At 37.3% G+C, this 16,834-nt stretch overlaps 1 protein-coding gene across 2 annotated transcripts; it reads left to right on the top strand.

The window, feature by feature from the left end:
* Nucleotides 1–11,436: 11,436 nt before the first annotated feature.
* Nucleotides 11,437–14,014, top strand: LOC6043355 (UDP-glycosyltransferase UGT5). Of its 2 annotated transcripts, none has more exons than XM_038264869.1 (2): nt 11,437–11,594; nt 12,375–14,014. In XM_038264869.1, the coding sequence occupies exons 1-2, from the start codon at nt 11,592–11,594 to the stop codon at nt 13,929–13,931; spliced, it is 1,560 nt and encodes a 519-aa protein (XP_038120797.1). In that variant the 5' UTR covers nt 11,437–11,591; the 3' UTR covers nt 13,932–14,014. The 2 variants fall into 2 exon arrangements, with proteins under 2 accessions (XP_038120797.1, XP_038120798.1); XM_038264870.1 differs by lacking the exon at nt 11,437–11,594 and adding an exon at nt 12,220–12,320.
* Nucleotides 14,015–16,834: the final 2,820 nt, after the last annotated feature.

Here is a 16,834-nt window from a genome sequence, read left to right as displayed (position 1 = left end):
AAAATCACTCGAAAAACGAACTTCTTAATTTGCCCTCCTAGACCCACCTTCATGTATACATATCGACTCAGAATCAAATTCTGAGCAAATGTCTGTGATGGTGGTTGGATGTTGATCAAAATAATTGCACTTGATTATCTCGGGACTGGCTAAACCGATTTTGTCCATTTTGGCCTCATTCGATCCGTCTTGGGGTCCCCTAAGTCACTATCTATGAATGGTGATGTTTAGTTAAGTACTTCAAAAGTTATGCTTAAAAAATATTTTTGACTAAAGTCCGAAAGATCGTAAAAAGGATGGTTTTTGAATAAAACTCCGTCATGTTATACATTTTTAGAAAGGTATTTGAAAGACCTTTCCAACGCGTCCAAAATATTGAAGATCTGACCACCCTATCAAAAGTTATGGTCACTTACAGTGAATCAAATATTTGTCCGTACCCCCCCGTACGGAAAATGTTTGTGATATAAAAGTTCATAAAATACGATCAAAGTACCATGTTTTATACATCAATCGACGCGGCAGAATGTCCTCTTTGAGAACCTGTCATTGGATTTGCAAAAAACACCTTCTTAAAAAATACAAAAATAGTTTACTGAAAGTAAAAAAAAAGAGGTCAAATAATTGTCCGAAACGTCCGTATGAAATGTTGTTTCTGTGTCAAATACTAGTACCTCTAGCCAGTTTGTGACAACTTTGAGGTTCTGATAACTTTGTTAGTTTATATTAAAAATTGGTTTAAATTTAGTTTTTTATGTAAAATTTTTCAAAACATTAGTTTATAAACAACTATTTTTATAAAATTGCTATTATATGTTGTAAGGGTCTGTATTGAACAAGTTTTAACAATATTTGTTCAAAATATACATTGTTTTCATCTTTTTTATTGACATTTTTCGACCAAAATACTGTTTCGGAACAATACCGTTAAACAATCCGGATTGTCCCGGAACCGATTACGAGTCCCTAGTCCGAAATTTAAAATTTTTACTTTCCGTGCTGAGAATTTCTGTACCGGCCTGGGTCAGAATGTTTTGCTTGGGGAATTTGAAAATTTCAAATTTCAGTCTAGGGACTCGTAATCGGGCTGTAGTGGACGAAATTGGATGCTTCAAAATGCAAGAGGTGGTAATATTTGACTCACTGTATGTGTTTTTTATACACTTTTTCGAGGCCGGATCTCAAAAATTTTGATGAAAAAGTTCGATGTTACGACCCATCGTTAGATAGGTAATCAAAAAACCTTTCCAACGAGCCCAAAAGATTGAAGATCTGACAACGCTATCAAAAGTTATGAGCAATTGTGCAAAAATATAATTTTGACGGATGCAAAAAAGGGTAAACATTGCAAAAGATCCGGCTGAGGCAGCACTAGGCTTTATGGAATCGGCCTCGTTAGCCCAAGCTTTTTATAGCAGAAACGTACACTTAAAGTCAGAAGTATCCCTCAAAAGGGTACTTTCAATCCTCAAAAAGGATACTTTCTATCCTTTTTTAAAGTTCACCCGGCGTCACCCTTTTAAAAGGGTATGTCAAATTCAGTAAATTTTCAATACCCTTTTAAAAGGTGACGACGGGTGAACTTGAAAAAAGGATACTTTTTACTTTGAGTGTTAGTAACGCTTTTATAGCATTTTGTTTGCATGTATTGAGGCGCATTTGAATACAAACAGAAAGCGTCTTCAATTGATTTTAGGAGGAAGGCACCAATCACTGAGGTGGTTTAAAGTAACGTTTTTAGATTCTTTTTGCCTTCGAATTTTGTCTCTTGATGAACGTCCAAAGATTTTCTTTTGATGATGATTATTCCATCGCTGCTCTCGGCCATTTCGAAATTTATCCTATATTTTGAGTTTTTCAAGTTTACTTTGAAATTACTCCAGAAGTCTGAATGGTTTTGAAACCAAAAAACAAACTTTTACAAATTTGAATATAAATTTGGGTATTTAAAAATAACTATTTTAAAACTACTTCAGTTCCTATGGTTCCTATGGTTTAAAAAGAGCGAAAGTGCCGTAACATCATCTTAAAAAAGGTTCAAAATTTGATGGTCAAAGAACTTGTTAGGTTTGAGTTAATGTTAAAAAAAGTTATGCATTTATAGTGCATTTTTTCTATGTATTTTTTAGTTATTTAGATCAGTGAATCAAAATTACAATAAATGACGTTAAAAAATAAAGTGTTGGACTATTAAATGTATTTTTTAATGATTGAACTCATTTCTCTATCATTTTTTGCAAAATTTTCAAGGATTGAAATAATGGAAATGGTACATGTATATTAGGATGGGTCGAGATGGACGATTATTCACATGTTTTTTTCGATTGCTTTTATGACCCTGCTGCTCTAATCTAGTCCGTCCCATATGTAAAAACAGCAAGCCGAGACAAACGCAAGGCAAATTTGTCTCGCTCATAAGACTACGTGTTAGGATTTCACGAAAAAGTGAAGTTTGTTACGGGTTTCAAGAATAAACTACTAAATTTTATTGGTTTTCCTGATAGTTCAGATGATTTTGAACCAAATTGCATCATTAAATCAAAATTGACGAAATTACATATGAGACGGACTTGATTTGAGCGGCAGTAAACAACTCCCCAAGATTTGAAAGCGATTGGTTGCTTCCACACTTTACGCATTGCATTTAAATGTTGTAAGGGGACCATCCATAAACCACGTGGACACTTAAGGGTCCACAAAAAAGTTTTTTTTTTGTATGGACAATTGTCCACGAAGGGGGGGGGGGGGGTCTAAAACGTAGTTTTTGCTCGGAAATCATTGCCGGTGTTCAATTCCTTTTTAATTAGTTTTTGAGGACTTGCAGGTTTGTTTGATATAAAAAGTTTAATATTTCGGGTTTCACAAATTCTAAGCAAAGTCAGGAACAGAAAAATGGAATTCAAGTGGCATTTACCGCAAAAAAAATGCTAACAAATTGTCATTAATGAAAAAAGTAACTTTCCTCAAGCAAAATCGTATGGACGATGTACCCGGCTTGAGATGCTCGAGTTTGTTGACCCTTCGAGCTCATTTAAGTTCAAGTTGGAAGCACAATGCGTCTTCATGATAGTTGCGTACTAGTGCTCATTTTTGTCGATGGATCTCGGATATAAATAGTTTAGCAAACATTTTGACACACAATTTTCCAAGTACTTCCATAAAAATACTTGCACTTTGCACTTATGAAATAAAAATCACATTAGTCATCTAAATTATGGGGGTTATAAATTTTACTTGTAATCATCTAAGACAAATAATTTAAATTCGGTAAACTTCCAAATCATTTGTAATATACATTTCAGCTTCAGCCGGTGGCAACCTAGTTCCGAAAGATCCTCCACTGTATCGCGAGTTGTGCAAAACTGTTTTATGTTTAGCTGTTATTTTTTGTTCCGTTCAACCAAACTCGGGTGATATTGATGCTACTAGTGTACGTATTCGGTTGATTACATTGGTAAAGCAATAATAACCGGCAGACGCTGCTGCTGCTGTCGCTAGTCACACTCTGGCTTTGATTTGCACACATCGAATTTTGTCGCAGAAGGAGAGGATATTGTTCAGCGTGTATTGTCTGTGTAACGTACGTGTACAATCCGCGCAGCTTCCAAAAGTATTATAGTTTGTTCCCCTCGGTTGGTTTTTGTGTCACTGTTAGTTTAGTTAGTTTAGTCCGGCCCTCCACTTGTCTTCCACGGCTCTCATCGTTCATCGCCCTCACCGTACCTTTGGCCCGCAGCAAAATTCCGGTAACCGGTCCTAATGAGCTAACCAATGCAATGCTCACGACCCTCCTGTTAATCTTCAATTAATTGGAAGCCAAAACTGTTGATACAGTTCTCGGAAGGGACGTTGCATTGGCACGAATAAAAACAACTGCTCAAATGCGAGTGAGGCACCTGGCTTGCAGCATGGTCAAACACGTGGGGTCAGTTCCTCCTGTCAGCATGGCGCAGGACACGTGCCTGGTCAGCGTGGTCAGCCTCACCAACAACGTCATCAAACCGAATTGGTCCCGTAGATTGTGCAACAATTATCTGGTTTCGCCATAACTAATCCTTCCGTAGAGCAATTATTGCAGGCTATTTTTGAAATTGTACGTTCTTATGTCAAGTTCGAAGCTCCGTAGTTTGGCTAGCGTAACTCGTAGGAGTATCCCGTATTGTGCGAGTTCTATTTGAGTGTCATTGTGGGTGGGCACAACCAATTCAACTGTCGGTGTCTTTCTTTTATCAGCTATGGCGGATTTGAACAGCTCACAGCACGCGGCTTGGCCGCGATGATACACGCGATGAGTTGGCAATTTTAACTTGATTCAGCGTAAAGCAGCGTGGATGGCGGACCCCTTTGAATGTCATGACAAGTCGTTTCTTTCGCGCTGTTGTTGTTGATAATTATTGTTAATTTTTATTTACCGATGGGGAAAAATCTGTCAAGTCGTCCCCTTGGATTTCAGTGAAGCAATAAGCAAATTTATGGTGTTTTAAAATACGTTAAACAAAAATACTCGGCTAGCATGTTATCAGAAATTTAAATCAAATTTTAAATCATGGTTTAAACAACTTTTTTTTTGTTCTCAAAATCCTGATTAAAATGATTATCTATACCTGAATCTAAGACTAAATTTAAAACCAAATCTAAATCTTCACTTCAATCATTTTTTTCGGTTTTGAACCAATCCGGTTAGAACTGTTCATACTTACGCCTCTGAGCAACAAGAAATATTTTCAAAATTAAAGGTTACAGTACATACTTTTTAGGCATAATATTTTTATTTACCCCGCCAAATTTTAAGATGGAGCCCTGTTTCATGGTTATAAAAAAAATGAGGTAAATGAATGTATTTTTTAAATTATTATCCAAAAATTCTCTAAAATCACTAAATTTTCTTTGAAAATATGTTTTCATAGAAAGAGCCTTAAGTCCTATCTACAATCACTTAGCTTAGAACATCTAAGTAAAGTAGTTACTTAGGCAAGTCTGCAACTTACGTTCGTCATCCACAATCAACTTAGAAAACTTGCTGGGCTGATATACGTTGCTATGCAGTTGTTTGTTTACCTTTGATATGGAAACGTCAACTTACCGTAGATTTTGAAATTTTCCAAACCAAACGTCAGTTTCTAATTTGATTACTTTTCCATTGTAGAAACTCAGATTCATTTCCATTGATTCAAATTCCTAAGCTAAGTGAAATTTTCTAAGCTAAGTGATTGTAGATAGGCCATTATAAATATTGAATATGCGGCAATCCTAGCAAATGCGATTGGGCCAATATAGAAGTGTAACCAAAGAGTCCATCCTTCTCACGTCAGTTGATGTTTACATATTTCCAAATTCTGGAAACTGGTCATTTACGGGTTCAAACATTGTCCAATATCGCAATAAATCACCATTAAAAAAAGCATTTCTGCAAACCATGACCATGAGCGAATTCAAAAAATAAATAAATTAAAAATAATATTCAGATTTTATTAAAAAAAAGTTTATTATTTTTTCCTATTTTTTTAAAGTTAATAGGGATCTTTTTGCTACGTATTGTAAAACACCATAAACGAAAAAAATGAAAATCATCTTACGAATGTTGACATTTAGTTGCCAAAATATTTTAAAAATCGCGCTCACCGCTCATGGAAGAGCATAACTTCTTTCCGCGCCGAGTGTTAATCGATTTGAGGTCCTAATTAGTTAAGAAACTCTGATAATTAGCAAAATGCTCCCCAATTTTCTCCCAACTTAGAAGACTAATTCAAAACAAAAACAAAAAATCACCAAATCAGAAGAAAACTAAGATAAAGCGTGAATAAACGTGAACGAAACAACAAATCACAACATCAAATTTATTTGCTAGAATGTGTAAGATTTGACGCGAGTGTTCGTTAGAAACTTGCAAACCAATATATAAGCAAATCTATGTTTCTGTCAGAATTTGAACTCAAGTTGAGAAGTTATTATCGATGAATGTGACTGTTACTTGCATTATATTCAAGCAAAGCCAAACTCAGAAGAACAAGAAACACACGCAAAATGTTGGAAATCATCTGAAAACTAAATATACACAACACACACACACAGAGATATAACTAGTTATTTAAAGGCAAACAAAAAAAAATCACACCCGGAAGCACTGTACTAAATGAGCCACACTGAAATATCAACCATCTCATTAAAATCAACTAAAAATAAAGATGGACACTTGCAAAGTTTATTAGTCAACTCAAGAACAAATATTTAAACAAAAAAAAAAAAAAAAACAGAATACGTGTAAGTTTGACTGTAATATTTTACTTTCGGTGTAAATACTTAAGCAACCACAAAGTAAAGGAGAGTCGAATGCTGTGTAGAGAAAAACAAAACAAAAACGAACTGTAGTGGCATGGACGGAGAGGAACTTATAAGCTAGGCTAGAATCGGATAGCTTCTAACCTGAACCACAACCCCATCAGACACTCTCACTACAAAAAACAAAAAGGTTCACTCACTCACAGTCTCACAGACAAACGGACATCCATCCGAGCTATAAGCTGGCAAAAGGGGGTAAATTATGTGGACGGGGGAATCTGTAGGAGGAAGGGGTAAAGAAGAGAATATTAACTATGAAGGGTTATATGTAAAAATATCATAAGAAGAAACGTATATTAGAAAGACAGGAAATATATTATCGTTACAGAAAATTAAACAAAACTTGAAAAAGTCTAATTATTTTAAAATGACGATGACATCCCTTTGTTTGCAAATTAGTGACTACTTTTCAAATTACCGATGACACACCTTGCGTTTTAGCTTGATTCACGATATTGCAAATTGCCTTAGGGTTATGTCAAGTTTAAGCTTTTGTTTTAAGCTCTCCATCAATCTCATATTTAATGTTGCTGGTTGAAGCATTGTGTACTTTCAAAAACACAGGTCGACAAAAACAAAACTGAACAAAACGATGGTATATTTTTCTGAAATGTATCAGTTTTTTTTCAACTCGTCGTAACGTCATGATTCGAAATCCGGACACTTAGTAGCATAGCATTTTTGTTATAGCTGGCAAAAAAACATGTAATAAGTTGGAAATGTAAAAATATCATAAGGATGTAGTATAAACAGCCAGTTTTAAGAAAATGCATGCAAAATATGTCTTTTCTAACAATTTTTCATAAGAATTTTAATATAAAAATGACTTGTTTTGCTTTGAATTCCGGACACTGATAAAAGTTGATTTTGCTTTGCCTTCCCGGTGCTTCGAACGCCTATGAAATATTTCAAGTGAAATGTTTCGCATTTTTGGTAAACTTATAATTTTATTGTTTTTAATAGTTTTTTGGCATTAACTACAGCGTTCAAACAAACTTTAAAAGAAAGTTGATGTTGGAATTCATCAAATAACACAGTTTTGACATTCATAATGCGAACTTATATTCAAATAATTGATAAAACAAGATGAAGTGTCCGGGTTTCGAAGCGTCCGGGAATTCGAATCATGACGTTACCATGTACGTTATTGGTGCCTTCCTAACTCCTAACCAAATATGGGTCACACAAAAGATCCGGAAATAATTTTGACCTGGGTTTTAAATTTTTGGAAACAAAGTGCGCAGCATAGAAGGGTTTAGGTAAGGAAACTTACTAAGCGGTCGTGTCTGATGCTCCCGGTTATCCGATTGTTGAAAATATTTCTCAAGTGCAGCGATGGAATAATCATCATCAAAAGAAAATCATTGGATGTTCATCAAGAAAAAAAAATCCGAAGGGAATATACTCTCCTCTCTCGCGCACGAAAGATCGGTAAAAAGAATCTAAAAAAATATCATCTTGATTATTCGGCGGAACATCTTTTTCACTACTACACTTGCAAGTGTAACGTGAAGAAAATAATTTTATGTGGTGCTCACTAGGAAATTCATTTTAAAATCATCAGCAGATTGATTTTCTGTGAGAATTTCGAACGATTTTCTTTTGCGCGATTTGCCTCGTCTCTCTTTCGCGGATGAAAAAAGTTCGCAAGTGAAATTGATTGTCTTGCGATTGTTCCATCCCTGCTCAAGTGTATTCTAATCTGACGAGAATGCACTGGAGCCCACGCAATTTCAAATACCGTCGACTGGGGGCGAATCGGGACTACAGTCTGAATAGGGACAACACGTTTTAAGGCACTCAAAAGCCTCATATTTGGGAATGAATGAACACATTTTGTTGCTCTGAATCTGGTCTAACCGAAAAGCAAAATATTAGGTGGCAACATTGTTTAAACTGCTGTCCCGATTCGCCCTATGCGTTGCGCCCCGGATGACGGTATCGGCTGAGTTCTTTTTTCTTTCAGCGCTCTTTTGTGTCTGCATAGTGCTGCCATTTGTAACGAAGTTTTCAGCAAACACTTACGAAAAGTGCCGTTTATAGAGAAATTTTCCTGGCATCACTGGCTCACTCTTACACGCGTTGCTGGTGGTGTTGGTGGCCAGCCTTTGTTCTTTATCTGCCACCGCTTCTCGCTCGGTTTTAGTAAGCCTTCGACGAGAATAGATAAAACCTGGTGAAACTTCAAGGGACTCAAGGCGTTTGTTTTGCTTGCTAACTGATTACATGTTTCGGGACTTTTTTTAAGTGAGTGATTAAATTATGTTCGAAAAACCATGTTGCCGAAAGTTGAAAGCAGTTTTATATCAAAAGCGCTGTGAAAACGTGAGCGAAAGTTGACTTTGGCGTCTCTCATTAAGCGATTGAGCTCTCACTCTCTCAGGATGATCTATAGAGCACTAATTTTGATCTTTTTTGTCAGTAATGCGCATGAATGTAGGGTACGTTATCCATTAGTGGACCCCTTCCCTATAATGGACCCTCTGAAGGGTTTTTGATTAAAAAATCAATAAAATCACAATTTCAAGCGTGTTGTTGTCTACAAATCTATTATTTGACATGTTCAGCATCATTTAAATTAATGTTGACTGATATTGAATTGTCCTTTTAACCAACATAAGTGTTTTGAGTACGACATCTGAAATCAGCCTTAGCCACTAGCATTTTCACAACAAAACTGCTTTTATATTTTATGATTGAATTAACTATGCAATCATTTTTTGACTGATTATTTAACTACAGCAAGTCGAAATAATGTAAGTTTAAGTAACTTTACTAAAATAAAGCGATGAACTGCTCATTTTCGAGCAAAAATTAGGGGGTCCAATATAGGACAACGAAAATCCAAACTTATCCAAAAGTGGACCCCTGTTAATTAACCTTCAAAAATGATGAAAACTGTGTATTTAAGCAATAGTTTCTCTTAAACATACAATACATGGGTAATTCTCCGCCAACTCACACAGCAGTTGCCCCGACCCCTCTTCGATTTGCGTGAAACTTTCGATTTGCGGGGTAACATTTGTCCCTGATCACGAATCCGAAGTCCCTTTTTTGATATCTCGTGACGGAGGGGCGGTACGACCCCTTCAATTTTTGAACATGCGAAAAAAGAGGTATTTTTCAATAATTTGCAGCCTGAAACGGTGATGAGATATAAATTTTGTGTCAAAGGGACTTTTATGTAAAATTAGACGCCCGATTTGATGGCGTACTCAGAATTCCGAAAAAACGTATTTTTCATCGAAAAAAAAACACTAAAAACGTTTTAAAAATTCTCCCATTTTCCGTAACTTGACTGTAAAAAATTTTGTAACATGTCATTTTATGGGAAATTTAATGTACTTTTCGAATCTACATTGACCCAGAAGGGTCATTTTTTATTTAGAACAAAATTTTTCATTTCAAAGTTTCGTGTTTTTTTTTCTAACTTTGCAGGGTTATTTTTAAGAGTGTAACAATGTTCTACAAAGTTGTAGAGCAGACAATTACAAAAATTTTGATATATAGGCATAAGGGGTTTGCTTATAAACATCACGATTTATCGCGATTTTACGAAAAAAAGTTTTGAAAAAGTTGGTTGTCATCGATCATGGCCGTTTATGGTCACCCGCGACAGACACGGACGACGAAACAGAGAGAAACGCAAAAAGTAACATTTTCAAAACTTTTTTTCGTAAAATCGCGATAACTCGTGATGTTTATAAGCAAACTCCTTATGTCTACATATCAAAATTTTTGTAATTGTCTGCTCTACAACTTTGTGGAACAATGTTACACTCTAAAAAATAACTGTGCAAAGTTAGAAAAAACACGAAATTTTAAAATGAAAAATTTTGTTCTAAATGAAAAAATGACCCTTCTGGGTCAATGTAGATTCAAAAAGTACATTAAATTTCCCATAAAATGACATGTTCCAAAATTTTATGTCAAAGGGTCTATATATCAAAATGTTTGTAATTATCTGCTCTACAACTTTGTAGAACATTGTTACTCTCTAAAAAATAACCCTGCAAAGTTAAAAATAACACGAAATTTTAAAATGAATTTTTTTGTTCTAAATGAAAAAATGACCCTTCTGGGTCAATGTAGATTCGAAAAGTACATTAAATTTCCCATAAAATGACATGTTCCAAATTTTTTTACAGTCGAGTAACGAAAAATGGGAGAATTTTTCAAACTTTTTTAGGGTTTTTTTCGATGAAAAATACGTTTTTTCGGAATTCTGAGTACGCCATCAAATCGGGCGTATAATTTTACATAAAAGTCCCTTTGACACCAAGTTTCTATCTCATCACCTTTTCAGGCTGCAAATTATTGAAAAACACCTCTTTTTGCGCATGTTCAAAAATGGAAGGGGTCGTACGGCCCCTCCGTCACGGGATATCAAAAAACGGACCTCGGATTCGTGATCAGGAACAAAAGTTACCCCTTAGGACAAAGTTTCACGCAAATCGAAGAGGGGTCGGGGCAACTTTTCCCGATTTCGTGTGAGTTGGTAGAGAATTACCCATATGTTTTACTTGTTTGGTCCAAACCATCCAAATTCCGTTTATTTTAAAAAGTCGCATGGGTTCCCTGCACTTTTGCCACTAGTAAACAGTAAAAAACTGATCTCCCAAAACCCTCAGGACTGTAAGGGCGTAGCCTTGGAGCACAGTGTAGAAATTTACGTTCTCAGATATTTTTTATTGTACCGGGCAACAGTCAAATTGTCTTAGAATATTGCGTTGACCAATGGGCACTCCTTACAGCGTATTACAGACACGTGAAGGTATTCAAAGAGTTTATGACATTGACCAACAAAATGTCTAAGCATGATCATAGGTGGATTGGACAGTTTATTTTTGATAAATTTACATGATTTCAAAGTAAACATATTACAAAAAATATATACATGAAAATAGATTTGGGACCTTATATGTAAACAATATTGAAAAAATCTCGCGCTCTCGTCAATTAAGCTTGATGATAGTGATCGCAGAGAAAAATAAAAACATTAGCGGACTTTACCTAGTTGGTGAAGGTTTCACCGTTTCACTAACGTGTGTGTGGTACTCAATCGGATGATAAGATTTTTTGCAAGTCATGGTCGACAGTTGAGCCCGTGAGGTGGTCCACGAAAGCGGGTTAGTTTCAATTTGTTTGCCGTACAGCTCAATAGTGGTTGGTACTATGCTGTCGCTTCGTACTGGTTGATATTTGTCCAAGAACTAGTTTTTTTGTGAGCTCGTCTTTAAAAAGTTTCCATAATGGTGAGGATCATTTTGTAATCACATGGAATGATGTGTTCTTTGCTATTTGTGTACTAAATATTTGTTAAACGTGCAATTCTTAGTTCAGACTGGCTAGGTTTATAATGTTGTGTTTTAGAAATTACATAAAGCGGAAGATAATAACTTTCAGATTTCAATTGCGTATTACTTCACCCTTTGATTAACCGTTTTATAACCATGTGCGTGTCGCTCCGGCCAAAGTTCTGTTAGTTTTGTAAACAATAACGTCGCATGATTGACAAATAATGCCTCGTTCAAGATGCAGTGGTTCTCAAGCTATCCCTTGTCGAATAGGGTAAGGCTGGACATTATTGTGTACGGGTTTAGAGTGTCTACCAGCCTATTATGGCTTTTATGCAATCGGAGCTTCCAATATTTGTTAAAGTGTCTATAAACGATTTAGAACCACTGACGTATACCTCAACTGCTCATGTTCGCATAACTGTCCCAGATGCTAAAACAGTAAGCTGCAATTTGTCCCATTCATAAGGCAACGAGTTAACATTTGAAAGAGCACACGATTTCGAACCAAACTGCATCAATAATTCAAAAGCGATGAAAACGCTTATGGGACATTTATGCGATCACGAGCAGTCAAATACTACAAAGTGTTCTTACAGACTTCGTTAGACAGTTAGAAACTAGTTGATCCCCAGTCTCTCTCACCTTGTCGATCAAAGAACACATCGTTTGCCTGTTGATATGGTACAACAATCTTGTCTGCAAATCTAGATGTTTATTGACGATTTTTTTTTTCAGCAAATAAAGTTTCTGTGTTTCTTACTGGTGAGTGCCCTTAGTTGGCACAACTCGGAGCCGGCACGCATTCTGGGTGTTTTCGCATTTCCCGGGCGCAGCCACTGGATGATGATCGATGCGATTTTAAACGAACTGTTGGACCGGGGTCATGAGGTCACGTGTATCGCGAATTACCCACTGTCCAGAAGGCACGAGAACTATACGGAAATACGAATAGCACCGATTTACGACTTTTGGAAGGAATCGGTGAAGGTGGACTCGATCTATGAACTGACGGACATTTCCATCCACCGGATGTTGGTGGATTTTCTGTACAGTTTAGGGCTGGAAACGACGGAGCACGCATTCAAGAGGGAAAATGTGCGACATTTCTTGAGAAATGACAAAAGTCGGTTTGATTTGATTTTAGCCGAACAGTTCTACCAGGAGTCGTTCCTGATGTTGGCCCACAAGTACCGGGCGCCGGTTGTGACCGTTGGAACCTTCGGCTTTGCCCAGTACATGGGCCCGCTGATGGGAATGATGAACATGTGGTCCCACGTGCCGCACGAGTTTCTTCCGTTCACGGACCGGATGTCGTTCTGGCAGCGGTTGTACAACTCGGCAACGTCCGCGTACGAGCTACTTCTTCGGTCCTTTTACTACATGCCACGCCAGGAAGCGATGGCTCTGGAACACTTTGATCATCTAAAAGGCCCGTTGCCCAAGGTCGCCGACCTTGAGCGACAAGTATCGGTCATGCTGTTAAACAGTTATGCTCCGTTAACGTCAACCCGTGCCAAAGTTCCCGGACTGATCCAGGTGGGTGGACTACACATCAAGGAGCCCAAACCACTCCCAACAGATCTCCAAAAGTTCCTGGACGAAGCCCACGAGGGTGCGGTTTACTTCAGCCTCGGAACAAATCTTCGCAGCGCAGACATGCCCAAGGACAAGTTGAGTGCCATTTTGGCCGTTTTCCGTTCGATGAAGCAACGCATTGTTTGGAAGTACGAGGACGAATCAATCCAGAATTTACCCAGCAACGTGATGATCAAGAGTTGGCTTCCCCAAAGTGACATCCTCGCACATCCAAACGTCAAAGTGTTCATTACGCACGGTGGTCTGTTGGGCACGCAAGAGGGCGTCCACCGGGCAGTTCCCATGCTTGGCATTCCAATCTACTGTGACCAGCATCTCAACATGAACAAAGCAGTCCTAGGTGGGTACGCGGTCAAACTGTACTTCCCGAACGTTACGGAAAGCTCGTTCCGGTGGGCACTGAACGAGCTGCTGCACAAACCGGAGTACAAGACCAACATGGATCGAGTCTCGGCCGTGTTCCGGGATCGACCGATGTCGTCCCTGGAGGAGTCCGCGTACTGGATTGAGTACGTTATCAGGCACAAAGGAGCTCCACAGTTGCGATCGGCTGGGTTGGATTTGCCATGGGTGAGTTTCGCCCTGTTGGACGTGGTCGGAGTTGTGCTGGCGGCGCTGTTGGTGTTGGTTTGGGTGATTAGAAAAATGGTTTTCGTGATGTGTGGTAAATCAGCGCTGAAGAAGAAAGTTGAGTGATAAAGTTAAATTTAAAATGCATGATATTAATGAAAAATTACATGACATAAACATAAGCAAATAAATTCTCATTTTTTGATTAATTTGGCCGTTTTAAAAAAATGCAATACTGATCACAAATGACCTGAAATGATCTACTCCAGTGTTTCTCAACCTTTTGCGTTCCATTCCCCTCTTGGCTGATTTTTAAGGACTTCATCCCCCCTTCTATTCACACCTTTATTTTGAAGTTATTGGTTACAATGTCCAAATTTTAGATGTTTACACAAAGATTGCAATTTTCATAACAAATTACAGTGGAAACTACGAAATAAGCTATAGTCCAGACATCGCAGGTTTGATTTTTAAAATACGCTGTGATTTACATTTGCTTTCCATTTTCATCAGAACGCAAATTTTACTTAAAGATATCTAAAGTTTAGTTCATTTTCTTTTCAACACTTACATTTTTGCCTTCCTCACTGAGGTAAGGCTATCCTGCTCTAAAATTGAAATTTTTATTTAAAGCTCGAAAACCCACTTTTTTTTTTTTTTTTTTTTTTTTATTATTTTTAGAAAACCCACCTTGATGTATACATATCGATATCGACTCAGAATCGAAAACTGAACAAATGTCTGTGTGTATGTGTGTGTGTGTATGTGACTAATAATGTCACGCAGTTTTCTCAGCACTGGCTGAACCGATTTTGACCAAACCAGTCGTATTCGACTTGGTTTAGGCTCCCATACGGTGCTATTGAATTGTTTGAAGTTTCGATAAGTAGTTCAAAAGTTTTGTATAAAAATGTGTTTTCGCATATTTTCGGAAGTTGAATAAATGGCAGTAAACTGAACCAAACATCATCATGTTATAGGGGAAATCTACCCATTTTATTCCTAATAAGCGGTCGTGTTTGAATGATGCTGGATAATCTAGAGTCTCCCTTGAATTTTACTAAAACCAAGTACACCAACGAGTAGAGCAAGTTTTTGTGAACATTTCTGTTTATTTTCACTTTCACTAAAAGTTATTCTACTTCTTTACCAAGCATTTAACAAAAAAATTCCAAGGGTATTCTAATCGAGGCGAATGCATTGGGCCACGCCCATTTTTCTGATATCGGCTTAGTTCTTTTTCTTCCAACACTCTGTCGAGTGTTGCCATTTGCGCTGACAGTTCAAACGAACACTCACGAAAAGTGGCATTTATAGGGAAAGTTTCCTGGCATCGCTGGCTGTGCTGCTGGTGGTGTTGACGGCCAGCCTTTGTTCTTTTTTGCCTTCGTCTCTCGCTCGGTTTTCTTCAGCCTTCGATTGGAATGCAAAGTGAAAATTGAAACGTCAAACGACTTGGCGCGTTTGTTTTTTTGATGGCGCTTGCTAATTTATTACATTTTTCGGGATTTATCTTCAAGTGAGTGCCTTACTAATGATCAAAAGAACATGTTGCCGGTAGTTGGAAGCAATTTCATATCTTAAGCGCCGTGAAAAAGTAAGCAAAAGTGAAAAGTTAATTTTGGCGATATTCATTAAGCGTTTGAGGGATTCTCGTGTGTGTCACTGTGTGTGCCAACAAAATGATGAGAAGAGGTCTCGCAAAATACAAATTATGATCAAAAGTGCATTAAATGTGATCTTTTTGGCCAGTAAGTGGCATACATTTGAGTGCTTACTCGAGGCGGTGCTGTTGCTGGTAAGTTTATAGCCCAATATACTATTTTTGGAGCTTCAATCGAGCATCAAACTTTCCATATGACGAAGATAGGTGTTTGATTGGAAAGGGTAGATTTCCCCTACATCGTTAGTTAGGTAATTGAAAGACCTTTCCAACGAGTCTAAAACATTGAAGATCTGGCAACCCTGTCTCGAGTTATAACCACTTAAGTGATAATGATGCACTTTTTTGTAGCCGGATCTCACTTAAATGTATGTAAACAATGTTCGGATCTATCATCCAACCCATCGTTGATAAGGAAATCGAAAGACCTTTCCAACGAGTCTAAAACATTGACGATCTGGCAACCTTGTCTCGAGCTATGACCACTTAAGTGACATTTATTTACTTTTTTTGTAGCCGGATCTCAATTAAATGTATGTAAACAATGTCCGGATCCATCACCCGACCCATCGTTGGTTAGGTAATCAAAAAACCTCTACAACGAGTCTAAAATATTGACGATCTGGCAACCCTGTCTCAAGCTATGACCACTTAAGTGACATTTATTTACTTTATTGTAGCCGGATACTCTGATCCATTAAAAAAATGATATATGAAAAAATGCTTGAAAATTTTCAATTGGCAAAAAAGCAAAGCAATCCACTTTAACGACCCCCGGGACTTTTGTGGGCTCTGTTGCAAGTTTCTGCTCATTTCTAGGCGTCCGAAGGTTATGTGTGGTGAGTCACTCAAAACCTCTTTTACGCTAATTTCAATTGGCAGCAAAATCGAAAAAATAATTCCCAAACAAAATTGAAATGGTTTGCAGAAAGTCGGTTTTGCTCAGATGGGTCCTACATTTTAGAGGATTGTTTCGTGGCCAAAAATGACATTTGTTAACTAACAAAAATGCTTTCTAGCGGAACTTTTACAGAACTTCACCAATCTTTATGATTTTTAGTAGGGACTTACGGGAGGTTAAACCGGACCAAATGGAATAAAACAAGACAAAATTTGTTCAGTCAGACTTGAAAAAATAGAGTGAACATAAATCATATCTACACGCCTTTACAGACATGTGCTTAGAGTTATGAGCCGATATGTATGCTAGGTTGGTTCGAGATAGTCGAGATTTTTAAGAACAATGCAAATTTGGGAGCGATTGATTGCGTATTACATTTCAATGTTGTATGGGAATATGTATAGGAAAACTTATTTATAATACTTTAATTTTTATCATGTTTATTTTCTACATTTTTTCGATTCG

The sequence above is a fragment of the Culex quinquefasciatus genome, chromosome 3 (genome assembly GCF_015732765.1).
Source record: "Culex quinquefasciatus strain JHB chromosome 3, VPISU_Cqui_1.0_pri_paternal, whole genome shotgun sequence".
Classification (NCBI taxonomy): domain Eukaryota; kingdom Metazoa; phylum Arthropoda; class Insecta; order Diptera; family Culicidae; genus Culex; species Culex quinquefasciatus.
Note: the sequence above shows the minus strand (reverse complement) of the source record. Positions and strands in the feature narration are given on the sequence as shown.